The sequence below is a fragment of the Lepidochelys kempii genome, chromosome 5 (genome assembly GCF_965140265.1).
Source record: "Lepidochelys kempii isolate rLepKem1 chromosome 5, rLepKem1.hap2, whole genome shotgun sequence".
NCBI classification, from domain to species: domain Eukaryota; kingdom Metazoa; phylum Chordata; order Testudines; family Cheloniidae; genus Lepidochelys; species Lepidochelys kempii.
The window spans coordinates 30076946-30095013 of NC_133260.1; the positions used below are offsets into that span (position 1 = coordinate 30076946).

At 48.3% G+C, this 18068-nt stretch overlaps 1 protein-coding gene and 1 pseudogene across 3 annotated transcripts in view; one reads left to right on the top strand and one right to left on the bottom strand.

The window, feature by feature from the left end:
- The first annotated feature begins 1051 nt into the window (after positions 1–1051).
- Positions 1052–18068, top strand: part of GHR (growth hormone receptor) — a 211718-nt gene continuing 194701 nt past the window's right edge. Inside the window, exon 1 of one of the 3 annotated variants that reach the window (XM_073343861.1) lies at positions 1052–1072. Coding sequence is in view for 1 of the 3 variants with exons in the window: in XM_073343859.1 (XP_073199960.1) it covers positions 1902–1962 (61 nt within the window). In the remaining 2 variants the exon portion in view is untranslated. Of the gene's footprint in view, positions 1073–1304; positions 1658–1864; positions 1963–18068 lie in introns of those variants that run through there. The other 2 variants (XM_073343860.1, XM_073343859.1) reach the window with 2 other exon arrangements.
- On the bottom strand, positions 13489–14066 carry LOC140912023 (myelin-associated neurite-outgrowth inhibitor-like; annotated as a pseudogene).

Consider the following 18068-nt stretch of genomic DNA (forward strand, 5'->3'; position numbering starts at 1 on the left):
GTCCTGCACTTAGGATGGAAGAATCCAATGTACCGCTACAGACTAGGGACCGAATGGGTAGGCAGCAGTTCAGCAGAGAAGGACCTAGGGGTGACAGTGGACGAGAAGCTGGATATGAGTCAACAATGTGCCCTTGTTGCCAAGAAGGCCAATGGCATTTTGGGCTGTATAAGTAGGGGCATTGCCAGCAGATCGAGGGACGTGATCATTCCCCTCTATTCGACATTGGTGAGGCCTCATCTGGAGTACTGTGTCCAGTTTTGGGCCCCACACTACAAGAAGGATGTGGAGAAATTGGAGAGAGTCCAGCAAAGGGCAACAAAAATGATTAGGGGACTGGAACACATGAGTTATGAGGAGAGGCTGAGGGAACTGGGATTGTTTAGTCTATGGAAGAGAAGAATGAGGGGAGATTTGATAGCTGCTTTTAACTACTTGAAAGGTGGATCCAAAGAGGATGGATCTAGACTATTCTCAGTGATAACAGATGACAGGACAAGGAGTAATGGTCTCAAGTTGCAGTGGGGGAGGTTTAGGTTGGCTATTAGGAAAAACGTTTTCACTAGGAGGGTGGTGAAACACTGGAATGCGTTACCTAGGGAGGTGGTGGAATCCCCTTCCTTAGAAGTTTTTAAGATCAGGCTTGACAAAGCCCTGGCTGGGATGATTTAGTTGGGATTGGTCCTGCTCTGGGCAGGGGGTTGGACTAGATGGCCTCCAGAGGTCCCTTCCAACCCTGATATTCTATGATTCTAACATTGCCCACAATGCGAATAACGACCCTGTCCAGCATGTACTCATAAACAGGATGCTTTATCTTCCTCTCCAACTCGAAAAAGTCCCTGGAAGAAAGCAGAGGGAGGCGGCATTGGGGGGAGGGCAGCTGACCAACTGTCCAGAGGTGGCAGATGCATCCTCATTTCCGTCCACCTTTAGCCTAGGGGCCCTCCCTGAACTTGGCCGAATGATTTTAACTGTTTCCCTTTAAATTGCAGCTCTGAGCACGCGCCGCGCACAGCCTGCCGAGGAGCCCGGGTGAGGCGCTAAGGAGCGGCTGGTTTGCACAGCCCAGGTGCAGTAGGTCTATGGGGGATATTAAATGTACTGGATAACCGATCTCCTAGCTGCTAACCCCGGGCACTAGAGAGCGGGGCTCCCCTTCGCTCCAGCCCGAAGAGCCTCACTTTTATTGTGAAGTCCTGTGGAAACGCTCTGCAATACCCAACATTTCCCTCTAGTCGGAGCCCGCTAGCCCCAGGGAAGTGACACGCACTAACGCCGGCTCCTCACGGGCTGGGCAGGGAGCGGAGCTCCCAGGAACGCAGGGAGTCACTTGTCCATCTCCAAGCCTCTTCCCCTCCCCCCCGGCCCAGGAGCCAGCCGCTAGGCTCGGCCGGGCATGAGTCCCTCTTGAAGCCCCCGCCCCCCGGCTCCCACCCCGCGCCACCCCTCTGCAGGAGGCTGCCAGCCGAGCGGGGCGCAGGCAGCAGCAGCCATGGGGCGGCGAGGAGGCGGCCGCTGAGCGTCCCGCGCCGGGACGAGATGGGGGGAGGCGATTAGCGGCGCCGCTGCTGGGACGGGAGCTCCGTGCACGGTGGCGGGAGAGCGAGAGCCGCCCCTGGCGCCCCGCGGCTGGGAGCTCGCTTGGAGCAGTCAGGTACGGGGTAGCTGGGCTCGCTCCCCTGCCGTGCGCGCTCAGCCTGCGCTGGCTTTGCAGGGCTGCCTGCTCGCCCGCAGGGCTGTTGTTCCGCCGGCGGGTGTAATCCGATCCGTCCCGTGCAAGCGGGGGTGTGGGCAGGGGGGTCGCTCGGGGCACGCTCGGCCCTGCTGCTGCGCTGCTATTTTTAGCGGCGAACGCCTGGAAGTTTGGACACGCTGGCGAGCGCCGCGGGCGGGTACGGATGGGCCCCGGGCTGAGCCCAGAGCGGGCTCCCTGCGGCGGGGAGGTGCGGCGGCGCGCTGGTGAGTGCACCACGGGCGGGTCCGGGGCGCCGCTCCCCGCGCGGGGCTGGGCTTGCGGCCGGGCGCGCGTTGCCCTGTGGAACGCCTGGCGGCGAGGTGCCCGCGCTCTCCCTCGCCCCGGCCGCCCACAGGCAGCCCCGCCGGGGGCGGGGGGGGCTGTTATCGGACAGCGTGTGAAACTCGGGAAAGTTTGGGCAAGCCCGCCTGAGCCCGACAGCGCCTCGGCGGCGGGGAGCCGGAGCCGGGGTGCTGCTGTTCGCGGGGCGGGCAGCCCTGGCCCAAAGGGGGGTGGGCAGGGGGCTGGCTGGGCTCAGATGGTAGGTGACGCGAGCCGCGCGTGTCCAAGCGGGAGCAATGGCCCTGCACAGGTTTGTCGGCTGTTTTGTTCGCTGTCCCTTGGCCAGGCTTGTGCCCATCTCCGCGCCCGGTGTAGCTCTCCCTGGCCCGTGCTAACAGGGGTGCCGTGGTGGCTGTAGTCAGTGCGGAGAGCAGGTCCCAGGTGGACACACCGTGCAGTGCAAGCCCCGGGGCGATGCTGGTGGGCGCCTTGCTCTGTAGGAAGGGGGTTGGCCGGGAAGGGGAATCTCGTTTTGGCTTGGCTACAGAGGCAACGTGTAACTGTTGATAAGGGGGCAGGCGACCACCCCACAGCGTAGCCTCGGCATCTACAACCGAGGTTTTCAAAGGGGGGTGCCCCAGTAGGGGGGGTGCAGAGGAACGTTTGGGGCAGAGGCACCAGGCGGGGCTCGGGGAGGGGGCGGTCTCACCTCAGCGGGCCACCCAGCCCATCTGGTGGGGGGTGGCTGGCACAACCAAAAATTTTAACTCAAAGTGGGGTTATAGCTTACAATTGTTGGTTGTGTCTCCCTCCCCCCCCATCCAGACAGGCTGAGTTGCCCCCTAGGTGAGTCGGGGTGGAGATGGTGCTCTCTCCCCCAGCCCTGCGAGAGCTGGCCCTACTGGGCCTGAGTGTTCCAAGGGGGGGGTGAGCCCCACAGTTAGAAACCCTCTGATAGAAGTTGTGCTAAATGGAAGGCAGGGTGAGCCCCACTGCAGTGTCAGGGGAGCAGAGCCCCTGCTATAGGAATGGGAGAGCGGCCTCTGCCCTGGGAACAGGCCTGGGGTATTCGCCCCAGGGTGGTCTGCAAAGCAGGTGGCAGGAAGTGCTGGGACTCCAGCAGCAGGGAAGGAGAATAAGCCCCAGGTAGCAGGCTCAGCTCATAGCCAACCGCCCTACTGCTTCCTCCCTCACTGTGCTGCACGGGGTCGTGGTGAGTGTTGATGCCAGGGAGAGCCACTGGATGCTGGCCATCTTGGGGAAAGGCATGCCTTGCCCACTCCCATTGCTCTGGGGCTGTGGGGCAGAGTCTGCAGTAGCCCCTCTAGATGGGTCCTCTCCAAACATTTAGCTGTTGCTAAATGGAAGGTAGAAATCTGGGGGGAAGGGACACATGACCCTGTGTCATCCCCCACCGTTGCCTCTACTTGGCTAGACTGCCCAGCTGTGGTGGGAGTTCTGGTCAATCTCTCCAGATTTAACACTCTCCTTCCCCCGCCCCCCGCATTCCCCACTGCCCCAAGTTTCTTTATTACACAGTTCTTCCTGTGAACGTATGTATTGCTGTTGTTATCTTGTTATAACAAATCAGAATCCAGGCTATAGCCAGGTGGAATCACATTGGAACTCAGAGATTGCCAGTCTTCCTGTGACTGGGAGTGGATGTGTGATTACACAAAGTAAAACTATTTCCCCTTGTTTATTCTCCCCCCCCCCCCCCCCCGTTCCTCACACATTTTGGCAACTGCTGAAAATGGCCCACCTTGATTATCAGTACAAAATGTTTTTTTTCCTCTCCTGCTCGTAATAGCTCACCTTACCTGACCACTCTCGTTACAGTGTGTATGGTAACACCCACTGTTTCATGTTCTCTGTGTATATAAAATCCCCCTACTGTATTTTCCACTGCATGCATCTGATGAAGTGAGCTGTAGCTCATGAAAGCTTATGCTCAAATAAATCTGTTAGTCTCTAAGGTGCCACAAATACTCCTTAACTCAGTATGTTTAATATATTCAACCACAGTTGCAGTTTGCTCCTGCCATATCTCAAGGAGCAGCCCCATAAAGACACCATGGATCACACATTTGCTCTGTTATTCCAGTTTAAATAGTTGTAATAACTTAATTGAAGCCAATGGAATAGCTCTCTTTTACACTGGTGCAAGTGAAAGCTAGTTCTTAACAAATCCTCCTGTCAGCCTGCCAGCAAACATTTAATAAGATAAATCAGAAAATTTCATTGAGAATATTTGTGAAATTGATGGAAGTTTAACTTGAATTTAAAAAAGACTTTTAAATACCTGTTCACTCACCTCAAAGCTGAAAACACTTTTGGACAGATTTGTGATGAGATATTGAAAAGATTTGTTTGAGACAAGGATGCTGATGTAAATGACACTATTTAAAATATGGAGGGAGGGATAAAGGGAATTGGAATTAAAATGTCTTGTTGAATCTCATCGAACTACATGAATGTTTATTGAAAGCTGTCCCATCTAGCTTAAAAAAAGAAACCGATTTAAATAGGAATGTTCTATCTTTCATCTCCTCCACGTTATTTCAGCCTCGCATGCCAAGAATTGCAACATGTTAGTTAATATATTATGCTGGTACATTTTAATTATAAAGGGTGTGCAAACAAGGCAGTTAGTTGTCTTTTCAACTTTTAATGGGTTTCCCCGGGAAGCCTGCTGTAGAAAGTGCAGGCAAATGTTCGCCTATTCAAGTGAGTCACCAGTGTGGTTTTGTTTTGTTTTGTTTTTTCCATTTGAGCTGGAATTATTAATTTATCCATAGTGGTAAACTTTTAGAAGTAATTGCTAGCGATAGGCACCTGGCAAATTCCCTAATTACTACCATGCATTGTATTTTACTCTTGTCCATTATCTTCCGTACTGATATAATTCTTTCTTTAACACTTGAAAATCCTACTAATATTTTTGTTTTAATGATGTACAACAGCATCAGTTGGTATCACTATATGTGGAGTTTTGCTATTACAGTCCAAGCGTCTGATCTTACACACACTAACAAAAGTAGTGTTCATAACTGCAAGCGAACCATTGGATCCCTTACCACTGTGGGAGGCAAAAAAAGCACTTCCTCCAAAGAAATCTTCTTCCTCCAGGGTGGATCTGGAGCTGCCAGAAGCCTAAGCCCCCCCACCCCACTAAGGTGTGGAAAACAGAAGTTCTCACATGGGGCAGATTCTGCTCCCATACTCCTGTGAAGTAGCACTTTCCTCCACAGTTAGCTCCACTGATTTCAGCAGGACAGGGCAGAATCTTACCCTCAGAGTGTGGGGGAAGCAGGATGGAATAAAGAGAGAACAGAACAAACAGACCCCTTTTCAAACAGCCAGGGGTGGGATGAGAGCCCTTCTAGCCAGTAGTCTGGAGACTTAAAAAGTGTTCTCTTGTTAGCACAGATCTTGGGGATATTGGATTTATAAGGTTTTTACTTCCAAGTTCATTTTCCTAGGACTGTGCTTAATTTTATGTAAACATATTGTGACTGGTTCCTCCTGGGGTGCCACCTTGAACTGGGGTACCGCTGAGCCCCCGACCCACCAGTCTGGCTTCCCTCTCACACTGTACAGCTGTGACAAGCTGCAAAGCCCTCCAGTCTATACTTTCACCAGGTAGGGGTTCACCCAGCTGCAGTTACATGCAGGCTCTCTGACCAGCCCCTGCATAGGAAGGCTACAGCTAAGGCAACTCCCAGCTCCTCAGGCACTCCCTCTCCCCCCAGAGTATAAACCCAAAATGATACAGTCTCATAAAATTCACCCCCTCCCTCAATGCGGAGAGGAATATGCAACAGCCTTTGCCCCTAAGTTATAATTCCCACACACTTCACTCCAATTCACCAGTTTAGATAAAGCAAAAACAAGTTTATTAACTATAAAAGATGGATTTTAAGTGATTATAAGTGATTGCAAACAGATCAAAGCAGATTACCTAGCAAATAAACAAAAAAACACAGCTTAATTTATTCAATAAATTGGATATGAATAACAGATTCTCACCCTAAGAGGTGATATAAGCAGGTTGCAGATTCTTAAGGGGCAAACTGCACTTGCTTTACAGCTTGGAATCCCCAGGTGTTTCAGTCACAGGTAGAAATCCCTTTAGTCTTGGTCCAGCACTTCCCCCAGTTCAGTGTTTGTTCCTCAGGTGTGTGGGGAGTGAAGAACACCAGATGATGTCACTCCCTGCTGTATATAGCTTTTGCATACAGTGGAAACCCTTTGTTCCCAAAGCTTGGTTCCCAGACCAGTCTGGGAAAAATACTGACATCCCAAGCTGGAGTCCAGAGACATGTGGTCTCATCACATGTCGTTGTAGAGTCCTAGCAGCCATTGCTTGAAGGCTGTCTGTTGCGTTCTCATGAAGGTTCCCCAGGTGGGAGATAAGCTTCTCCTAAGGCCTATTATTTTTTCCTGATGGCCCATGGCCCTGAATAGGCTCTTCCCTACCCACTATCTAGACCAGTGCTCTTCACTATTTTTGAAGTGGGGGCCACTTTGGCAAAAAAACCTTCAATATGAGAGCCACATCAACTACTAAATTAATGCCTTGCTTACTGCTCCTTAACAATGTAATGTTACAGAGCCACTCGTGTAACTAAAACAAAGTCTACGTGTACAGTAAAACTATACTCCTTTTGTAAAATAATAACCAGGAAAATATATGGAATTAAAAAGGCAGCTATGCGAGTAAATCTTTTAAGAGCAGAATAATGCAAAACTTACTTTAAAAACTGGATGAGTGAAAGTGTGTCTGTTCCTCCTTGACTTTCTTCATGCAGTATTTGTAATCTGTCATTGCAATCCTAGTAAGGCAGTCCAAATGTTCATTGGTCAATTTGTTCCTCTGTTTTCTTTTCACCACTCTGGCTGGGGCTGAGGGCTCTAGGGTGGAGCTGGGGATGGGGGGTTCGGGGGCTCAGGGCTGGGGCAGAGGGTTAGGATGGGGGGTGAGGAGTTTTGGGGTGCAGGCAGGAGAGGCCCACAGCAGTCCTGCAAGCCCCAACTTGCTCCCCTCCTCAGTTCCTGCCCACCCTCTACCTGCCTCCTCTCCAGGTCCCTGCTATGTGGCCTTTTAGAGCTGCTGCACGGCTATTTATAGCCTAGCCGCACTTAGGGTTGATGGGAGCCGCCACTGGCTCGCGGGCCTTGTGATGAAGAACACTGATCGAGACTGAAAGCATCTTGTCTAGTGGGTGTTACCCAGGTGTAACTACATTTTAAATACAGATACATAGTCAATATTCATAACTTCGGGTACAAAAATGATACATGCATTCAAATAGGATAATCATATTCAGCAAATCATGACTTTTCCAGTAACACCTCACATGACTAATCTTACATAAAATAGATCATAGTTATGCCATACTCATATCATAATAACATCACTGTGAAGAATATGGATGGGGTGCAGTGTCACACATATATACTAATTAGATGTGACCCTTGCTTTTATCAAGTTGCTCATGAAGCTGTTTATTGCTGCAGAAATGACTAGTTGTTGATTTATATGAATGGAAAACCTGTCTTATGAAAGGAGACTCAAGGAGCTTGGCTTGTTTAGCCTAACTAAAAGAAGGTTGAGGGGAGATATGATCTCTCTCTATAAATATATCAGAGGGATAAATATCGGAGAGGGAGAGGAATTATTTAAGCTCAGTACCAATGTGGACACAAGAACAAATGGATATAAACTGGCCACCAGGAAGTTTAGACTTGAAATTAGACGAAGGTTTCTAACCATCAGAGGAGTGAAGTTTTGGAATAGCCTTCCAAGGGAAGCAGTGGGGGCAAAAGATCTATCTGGCTTCAAGATTAAACTCGATAAGTTTATGGAGGAGATGGTATGATGGGATAACATGATTTTGGTAATTAATTGATCTTTAAATACTCATGGTAAATAAGCTTAATGGCCTGTGATGTGATGTTAGATGGGGTGGGATCTGAGTTACCCAGGAAAGAATTTTCTGTAGTATCTGGCTGGTGAATCTTGCCCATATGCTCAGGGTTTAGCTGATCGCCGTATTTGGGGTCGGGAAGAAATTTTCCTCCAGGGCAGATTGGAAGGGGCCCTGGAGGTTTTTCGCCTTCCTCTGTAGCATGGGGCACGGGTCACTTGCTGGAGGATTCTCTGCTCCTTGAAGTCTTTAAACCACGATTTGAGGACTTCAGTAGCTCAGACATAGGTGAGGTTTTTCGCAGGAGTGGGTGGGTGAGATTCTGTGGCCTGCGTTGTGCAGGACGTCAGACTAGATGATCATAATGGTCCCTTCTGACCTTAGTATCTATGAATGCTCATGTCACATTTAGAATATCAATCGGAGAGTCAAGTTTCAGAGTTTGGAATGTTGCATATGTTATTCCAAATGCCAGATTTTCATGGATAGAATATATGTGAGGAATTCTTGGTACTTAGGAAGGTCTGTATTACATTGACCATTTGTAAATGTTCCAATGCTTAAAACACTGCTAGACAGACATTGTTGCAATCCCACTTTAGGTGGGAAGCAATAAGTGAGCAATAACAAAGAATAGAACGGATGAGGAATGGGTTACCACAATGTAACTGTGTGGTTACTCAGCTAAGTATGCGCATGTTATGATGGTTCAGTAGAAGATTTGGGTTTCTTTTTAGTTAAAAGATGTCTTATTGGCTATCTTTTTATTGGCATGACCAATGAGGTGACTGTGTAGGAAGGATTTGAATGAGGAAAGAATAATGGTCTGGCAGAGCAGAATTGGGATGGTGTCCTAAGGTAAGGGTCAGTGTGGGAAGAGCAGGTCAAGGGGCATTGAGTCTGCCATTGCTGGGAAAGTGCTGGAGGCAGAAAGTATCATATTGCATCAGCCTACCTTGGCAGGAACAGACTAATATTGGGGCTTGAAGGAACACTTTGTGCTCAGATTGTTTACCACAGGTTGTTTACTGTATATGAATCCTGAAATACAGTGGCTGCTTACTTACAGATCGTTTTGATGTGTGAAATGTAGAACACTGCCTATTCTTAAGAGATTAATGCTCAGTGTATGAGAAATGGACTCGTCACATAAATGAGAGAGGCCATCCCTTCCCAGAGACAGATGTTTTCCATATCTTGTTGTCCCAGTGTATGAAATGCTAAATACATTTAAGCAGGTGACCTTTTAAAAAGGAGTCACAGGAAAAAAAAACAATAAAACATGTAGTTGATAGTAACTTTATTTTTGTTAAATATCTTAGAAAACAATATAAACTTCAGAAAGGCTTAACAATACTTATGAGCAGGTCTGCAGGTTTGTCATGTTGGTGAAAATGTCAGACACTGGGACTTCTCTGTTTGTCTGTTACTTCTGAGCTGGAAGGCTCTATGTGGGTTAACTCACTGGCCTGGTTCAGATGGGAGGCCCTGAGGGAGGGTCAGAGAGTGAGCCCACGCCGCACTTATCCTGAAGTTTCTCCAGTGTCCTGCAGGGCTGGGCCCAGCTCCCTGGTCCAGGTGTTACGACCTGGCACATGGAATTGTAGCACCTTTCACTCAAATTTGGCCTGTCCATCCCTTCATCGTGATGGAAGGTCATCTTGGGCTAACCTGAGTGGTGGTGTGGCCCTGGGCACCAGGTTGCAACACCTGGAGGAGGACCAGAGACATCCCAGAGGAGTGGACAAGGGCAAATATAGTACCTATCTCTGAAAAGGGGAAGAGGGACAACCCAGGGAATTATAGATGTCATATTAACTTCAGTATCTGGAAAGATAAATATTAAAATAATCAATTTGTAAGCATCTAGCAGACAATAAGATAATAAATAACAATCATTGTGGATTTGTCAAGAACAAATCATGTCATACTAACCTAATATCTTTCTTTGATAGGGTAACAAGCCTTGTGGATTGGAGGGAAGTAGTAGCTATATCACATCACGACTTTGATAAGGTTTTAATACTGTCTCACTTGACCTCATAAACAAACTAGGGAAATATAGCTTTAGACTAACCTAGTATAAAGTGAATGCACAACTGGCAACGTTTCACAGGCTGGGAGGGCATATTGAGTGGGCTCCCCCAGGGACCTGTCCTAGGTCTGGTTGTATTCAATATTTTCATGAATGGTTTGGTTAATGGCATAGAAAGTACACTGTATCATTTGTGGATCTTACCAAGCTGGGAGGGGTTGCAGGCACTCTGGAGGACAGGATTAGAATTCAAAATGATGTTGACAAACTGGAGAAATGTTCTGAAAGAAATAGGATGACATTTAATAAGGACAAATGCACTTAGGAAGGAAAAATGAAATGCACAAATAGAAAATGGGGAATGACTGCCTAGGAAGGAGTACTGCAGAAAAGGATCTGTGGGTTATAGTGGATCACATATGAGTCAACAATGTAATACTGTTGAAAAAAAAAAGCGTACATCATTCTGGGATGTATGAGCAGGAGTGTTTGTAAGCAAGACACAAGAAATAATTCTTCCACTCTACTCAGCACTCGTAAAGCCTCAAGTGGAGTACTGTGTCCGGTTCTAGGCACCACACTTTGGGAGAAAATGTGAACAAACTGGTGAAAGTCCAGAAGAGAGCAACAAAAATGATTAAAGGTCTAGAAAACATGACCTATGAGGAAAGATTGAAAAAATTGTGTGTGTTTAGTCTGTAGAAAACTGAGCAGCAATGTAACAGTCTTCAAATATGTAAAAGGTTGTTAAATAGAAGAGCATGATAAATTGTTCTCCTTAACCACTGAGGACAGGAAAAGAAGTAATGGGCTTAAATTGCAGCAAGAGAAATTTGGTTAGACATTAGAAGTTTTTCCTAAACTGTAAGGGTAGGTAAGCCATAGAACAAATTACCTAGAGAGGTTGTGGAATCTGTGTCATTGAAGGTTTTTAGGAACAGGTTAGACAAACACCTGTCAGGGATGGTGTAGATCGGGGTGGGCAAACTTTCTGGCCCGAGGGCCACATCGGGGTTGCAAAACTGTATGTAGGGCCAGGTAGGGAAGGCTGTGCCTCCCCGAGCAGCCTGTCCCCCCCATCCCCCTCCTCCCACTTACTGCCCCACTCAGAACCCTCCACCTATTCAACCCCTCCTTCTCCTTGTTCCCTGACCACCCCCCCGACTACTCTGACCCCTATCCACAACCCCGCCTCCTGACAGGCGCCCCGGGACTCCCATGCCTATCCAATCCCCCCACCCCGCCCCGTTCCCTCTCCCCTAACCGCCCCCCCAGACCCTCCGCCCCATCCAACTGCCCCTGCTCCCTGTCCCCTGATTGCCACCAGGAGCTCCTGCCCCTTATCCAGCCCCGAGCCCCCTTACCATGCCGCTCGGAGCAGCATGTCTGGCAGCAGTGCCGCCCAGAGCACTGCCCACATGGCGGCGTGACTGCAGGGGAGGGGAGCCAACGGGGGAGGGGCCGGGGGCTGGCCTCCCTGTCCGGGAGCTCAAGGGCCGGGCAGGACGGTCCCACAGGCTGGATGTGGCCCACGGGCTGTAGTGTGCCCACCACTGGTGTAGATAATACTACTTAGTTCTGCCTGTGTGCTGGGGGCTGGAATAGATAACCTATCAAGGTCCCTTCCAATCCTACGTTTCTATTATTTCCTTTTATTTTAAGAAATTTTGCTTGTTCAGCCTAATTTTGTTTTGTTTTTAAGGCAGAAAAGGAATACAGATCTGAAGTTAGCTTTGAAAACTATGCCATATGTACAGAACTCTGTGCTTACTCTAGCCCCTATGGACTGGCTTCATAGTCCAATGGACTTTTAGTATTTATCCCTAATCTACAAATAGAGCCAGGCACACATGGATCTACTGCCTGTTGGCCAGTATGTGGCAGTTCTGGTTTCTGTTCCATACAGGGTCTATCTCCACCTCATACAAGTGCAGTTGAAGAACTTGGTCAGTACTTGATGGAGTTTGGGGGCTGGATGAAAGCTAGCTGACCGAAGCTCAATCCAGATAAAGTGGAGATAATATTTACAGGCTGGGGGATGTAACCAGAGGAGTTATCTCAATTAAAGGATTGTGCCTAGTAGTTTTTACCGCTATTTGGAACCTGGATATTTTGCTTAATTGCCCAGCTTTATTGCCCATCCAGCTACTTTTGGATGTTCATGTAGCAGACAAGTTCCCGTGTTATGGGCTGCAGCTGGCAAAATATCTGTCCTTTCCTCTTTTGGATGCACACCTCACCACAGTGATTCATGCTTGTGTCTCCTGAAGATTGGCTTGCTGCAATGAGCTCTACACCTTCAGATGATTTGGAAATTTGGCTTGAAGCTGGTGCTGAAGGCTTATTAAACTGTGCTAGCTCAAGGAACATGTTATACCTGTGCTGCTTGATCTAGGGTGGCTGCCGGCTTGGTTTCAGAGTGAAGTTCAGGATATTGGTTTTGGCCTGTAAAAACCTGAATAATTTGGGTCTTCAGTTCCTGTGAGACCACTTGTCACCTCGCATGATGCTGCAGCAGATGTTAAATGAGATGCATGAACTAATAAAAGAGAGGGGACTGGTGAGAGTGCATACTCTGTGAAGGCTTCTCAACTCTGCAATACATTTATCTTCCTCTCCTCTCACGCATGTATCTAATAGAACTTTGTTTGGTTATCTTCAGGACCCCCTTCAAAGCTTCTCTAGCCTTTCTGGGGGAGGAGGCTGTTGGATAAGGAAAAGATGAGAGAATGAGTGAGATGTGGTGAGTTGGATACTTTTTTCACAGCTGATTTGGCCTGTGGAGTTTACTAAAGGTTTGTGTAATTATTGTTCATCACCTAGTGTAGTAGATAGATGCTTATAAATAAATGCAAGTAGTTTAAAAAAAAAACAAACAAAAAAACCCCTCATAGGTAATACTAATGACAGACTGTGGACAAAGGATAATTTCAGTTCTAAAGCCTACCACCAAGTTCCTTGATCTGTCAGTTATATCCGGTGTTCTCAAACTTTTCCTTTCAGAGGCCCCCCCTCAACATGCTATAAAAACTCCAAGGCCCAGCGGAGGCGCGGGAGGGTCCTTGGGCATAGGTGTAGTTTTACTTCTATTTTGGGGGTACAAGGGCTGGCAGGGCTTGAGCCAGCTCCGCACAGTGGGGTCCAGGGAAGGAGTGCCACCTCCACTCCCTGACTCACCTCAGCAAGCCAGCCAGGGAGGATGCAACCAAAAAATATAACTCAAAGGGCTTGGGGGGGGGGGACTTTTTAACTCAGTTTAAAAAAACCCAACACATTGTGTTTAAAAAAAAATCCTTCCTCCTACACAACTTGATCAAAATGAACTGACATTTAGGCAAAATAGTCTACTTATATCCCTATTCACTGAATTGGCATATTGTAAAATTTCCCTGAATATCTTAACTCCTGTGAAATCTCAATGAAAGAAGCTGCAGTCATGTGGCCATTTATATACAGGCCACTGTTTCAACTATAGGCACTGGTAACTTACACTACTGGAATAATCACCACTGTGTGGGCACATAGCTATAGGTTCGTGGTCCTGGAGCCCAATATGTGGGCATAGTAACTGGATGAGGGGCTACTGGAGTTGGGGAAAGAGTTGTCAACAAAGTACCTGCTGACATTGCCATAGTGGTCCCAGCCAACGTTCCCATAGTCACACCATTTCCTCTTGGTGGTGGAACTGGAGCAGGATACATAGTTGCTGGCATGCCATTAGGCTGCACAGCTGTGGGGTGATGGATTACGTGGGGTGGTGCTGCATATAAATGCTGCGTCTAGTAAGTGCCTTTGGATTCTGCTGTGGATAGGCACTTCGAACCGGATACACAGCAGTCTGGTAGGGGTTGGGTGATGAAGAATAAGGTGGCACTGCACCACTGGTGGGTAAACAGGATACTTCATATGGTGTTTCTGGTGTATAACCTGTTTGGAAGGTAGGATTTGCTCCTGGGTACACGTTGGGGGAATAGGCAGGGCGAGCTGCTGCATAGCCCATTGAGAAACCAGTTGGATAACCAATTCCTTTGGCATTTGCATAGGGAACCCCAGAAGATTCAAGACTCTAAACAGGATGCATGACTTCAATAACGGGCTGCGGCGCTTCGTGGCGGTGGCCCCGGCTCTGGCTCTGTCACTCGGTGTCTGCTGCAGCCCAGGGAATGGGTGGAGCCTCGCGGTCGGAGGGGGCGGAAGCTAGAGCGGTGGCTGGGGCCTGGGCCTCCTGCTGCTGTGTGGTTTGAAAACCACTCGGGGTACATGGAGAGGGGTAGCTAGGGGCTGTGTGCAGGCATGGGGGTAGCTCGGGAGGCAGGGAGGGGGTAGCTGGGGGCTGTGTGCAGGCACGGGGGTAGCTCGGGATGCAGGGAGAGGGTAGCTAGGGGCTGTGTGCAGGCACGGGGGTAGCTCGGGATGCAGGGAGGGGGTAGCTGGGGGCTGTGTGCAGGCACGGGGGTAGCTCGGGATGCAGGGAGGGGGTAGCTGGGGGCTGTGTGCAGGCACGGGGGTAGCTCGGGATGCAGGGAGGGGGTAGCTGGGGGCTGTGTGCAGGCACGGGGGTAGCGCGGGATGCAGGGAGGGGGTAGCTGGGGGCTGTGTGCAGGCACGGGGGTAGCGCGGGATGCAGGGAGGGGGTAGCTGGGGGCTGTGTACAGGCATGGGGTAGCGCGGGATGCAGGGAGGGGGTAGCTAGGGGCTGTGTGCCAGCAGGGCTCCCCCTGCGGTGGCTGCTCCCCGAGGGCTCGGCTGCCCCAGAGCTGGGTCACCCTGCCCAGGCTGCTCTTGCCGGCTGCATGAGCAGTCAGGGGGCAGTAAGCTGAGGAGCTGCCGCAAGCCCGGCCACCAGCAGCAGACAGGGGAAAGCCACAGCTGCCTGCTCCATGGTACCACCAGCCAGGGGTGCAGCTGCCCCGCACGCCTGGCTCTGGCTTCTGACCTATGACTTGGCCAGAGGGCTGAACCTGAGGCAGACTGGGAGAGAGGCGGAGAGGGCTGGAGCTGCCCCCGGGACTGCCACACTCTGGGTACGGCACTGAGTTATGGTCTCTCATGAAATAGGATCAATTCAGTAACATCTAGGCTAGAGGGAGAAACAACATTAAAAGTGTGAAGTGTAGATTGGCATGTGCCCAGTAATTCTGTGGAGGAAGCCATTGGGGAGGGGTGGGAATGCATTGTATGCATAGTGAGACTGGAAGCCTCAAAAACAGAAGTCCATGCATTAGCTGCAACGTGGTCATAGTGAGCATTTAGATAGCATGTTCCATGTGAGATATCAAATCGCATCTCCCGCATGATTTAGGTATGGTAATGCATCAGCAATACTGATAGTGATCAGATTGGCATAAATTTGATTATTTATATAGGACCTGATCCAAAGTTTCCATTCACTTCATTGAGATTCATCCTAAAAGTTCTCAAGCACCGTCAACTCCATTGGGACAGGTGGGTGCTCCAGACCTTGCAGGACGGGTTTAGAGAAGGGTTGCATTTCTTGATTCTCAAAAAGAAAAGAAGTACTTGTGGCACCTTAGAGACTAACCAATTTATTTGAGCATAAGCTTTCATGAGCTACAGCTCACTTCATCGGATACATACTGTGGAAAGTATAGAAGATCTTTTTATACACACACAGCATGAAAAAAATACCTCTCCCCACCCCACTCTCCTGCTGGTAATAGCTTATCTAAAGTGATCACTTTCCTTACAATGTGTATGATAATCAAGGTGGGCCATTTCCAGCACAAATCCAGGGTTTAACAAGAACATGGGGGGGGGGGGGGAAGAGGTTACCTTGCATAATGACTTAGCCACTCCCAGTCTCCATTCAAGCCTAAGTTAATTGTATCCAATTTGCAAATGAATTCCAATTCAACAGTTTCTCGCTGGAGTCTGGATTTGAAGTTTTTTTGTTATAATATCGCAACTTTCATGTCTGTAATCGCGTGACCAGAGAGATTGAAGTGTCCTCCGACTGGTTTATGAATGTTATAATTCTTGACATCTGATTTGTGTCCATTTATTCTTTTACGTAGAGACTGTCCAGTTTGACCAATGTACATGGCAGAGGGGCATTGCTGGCACATGATGGCGTATATCACATTGGTGGATGTGCAGGTGAACGAGCCTCTGATAGTGTGGCTGATGTGATTAGGCCCTGTGATGGTGTCCCCTGAATAGATATGTGGGCACAGTTGGCAATGGGCTTTGTTGCAAGGATAGGTTCCTGGGTTAGTGGTACTGGTATGTGGTTGCTGGTGAGTATTTGCTTCAGGTTGGGGGGCTGTCTGTAGGCAAGGACTGGCCTGTCTCCCAAGATTTGTGAGAGTGTTGGGTCATCCTTCAGGATAGGTTGTAGATCCTTAATAATGCATTGGAGGGGTTTTAGTTGAGGGCTAAAGGTGACGGCTAGTGGCGTTCTGTTATTTTCTTTGTTGGGCCTGTCCTGTAGTAGGTGAATTCTGGGAACTCTTTTGGCTCTATCAATCTGTTTCTTCACTTCCGCAGGTGGGTATTGTAGTTGTAAGAATGCTTGATAGAGATCTTGTAGGTGTTTGTCTCTGTCTGAGGGGTTGGAGCAAATGTGGTTGTATCGCAGAGCTTGGCTGTAGACGATGGATCGTGTGGTGTGGTCAGGGTGAAAGCTGGAGGCATGTAGGTAGGAATAGCGGTCAGTGGGTTTCCGGTATAGGGATTACAGACATGAAAGTTGCGATATTACAACAAAAAAACTTCAAATCCAGACTCCAGCGAGAAACTGTTGAATTGGAATTCATTTGCAAATTGGATACAATTAACTTAGGCTTGAATAGAGACTGGGAGTGGCTAAGTCATTATGCAAGGTAACTTATTTCCCCTTGTTTTTTCCTATTCCCCCCTCCCCCCCGATGTTCTTGTTAAACCCTGGATTTGTGCTGGAAATGGCCCACCTTGATTATCATACACATTGTAAGGAGAGTGATCACTTTAGATAAGCTATTACCAGCAGGAGAGTGGGGTGGGGAGAGGTATTTTTTCATGCTTTGTGTGTATAAAAAGATCTTCTACACGAAAGCTTATGCTCAAATAAATTGGTTAGTCTCTAAGGTGCCACAAGTACTCCTTTTCTTTTTGCGAATACAGACTAACACAGCTGTTACTCTGAAACCTGTCTTGATTCTGTGACCTTTTACTTTGCAGGTTGGTGAAGGAGATTTGAATCTTAGCTCTTTAAATACGACAAGGTAGTAATAGTGTAAACATCAAAACCATGACTTTTTTCCTCTGGCTTCTTGATTAAGTTTTTTTGGGGGGGAGGGCATGAGATGAGGCAAACAAGGTCTCCCATCCAGCACATTGTCTTCCTTCTGTCTCCCTCCAAAACCTATTGCAGTCAATGGACTTCATACGGCTTAGGATCAGGTACTTTAAATTTCTAAATTCTCTCACTTTCCAGCACCAACTGCATAGCATGTATAATACAGGTGGACAAACAATGTAACCGCTGGAATAACAGGATCCTGAATTGCACCTCCAGCAGGAGAGTGGGGTGGGGGGAGAGAAAACCTTTTGTAGTGGTAAACACCCATTTTTTCATAGTTTGTATGTATAAGAACAACTTCTGTATTTTCCACAGTATGCATCCAATGAAGTGAGCTGTAGCTCACGAAAGCTTATGCTCAAATAAATTGGTTAGTCTCTAAGGTGCCACAAGTACTCCTTTTCTTTTTGCAAATACAGACTAACACGACTGGTACTCTGAAACCTCTGACATGTAATTTTGCAAAGGTTTTCACACGATAACAAGGATCAGATTTTTCACATGGGCCTGTTGTAGTTCCTGAAATGTTCTTGGTGAGGTAGAATTTCTATTTTATTAGAAGTTTCTAGTGCTGTGATTTCCAGATCGCACATTGATTGCACTGCTGTGTAATAGTCACAGTTCAGCAACCCCAAACTGGGCACTGAGAACTGAAAATAGGTATTTCTGCATCACATATTTAGTTGTGATACAGCTTTTATTCATATCTCTTCATATGAAGTGTGTAAAGTTTGTTTAGTGTCGGTCATTTCTGTTGACTTACTGTTTCCTTTCTCTTAAGGC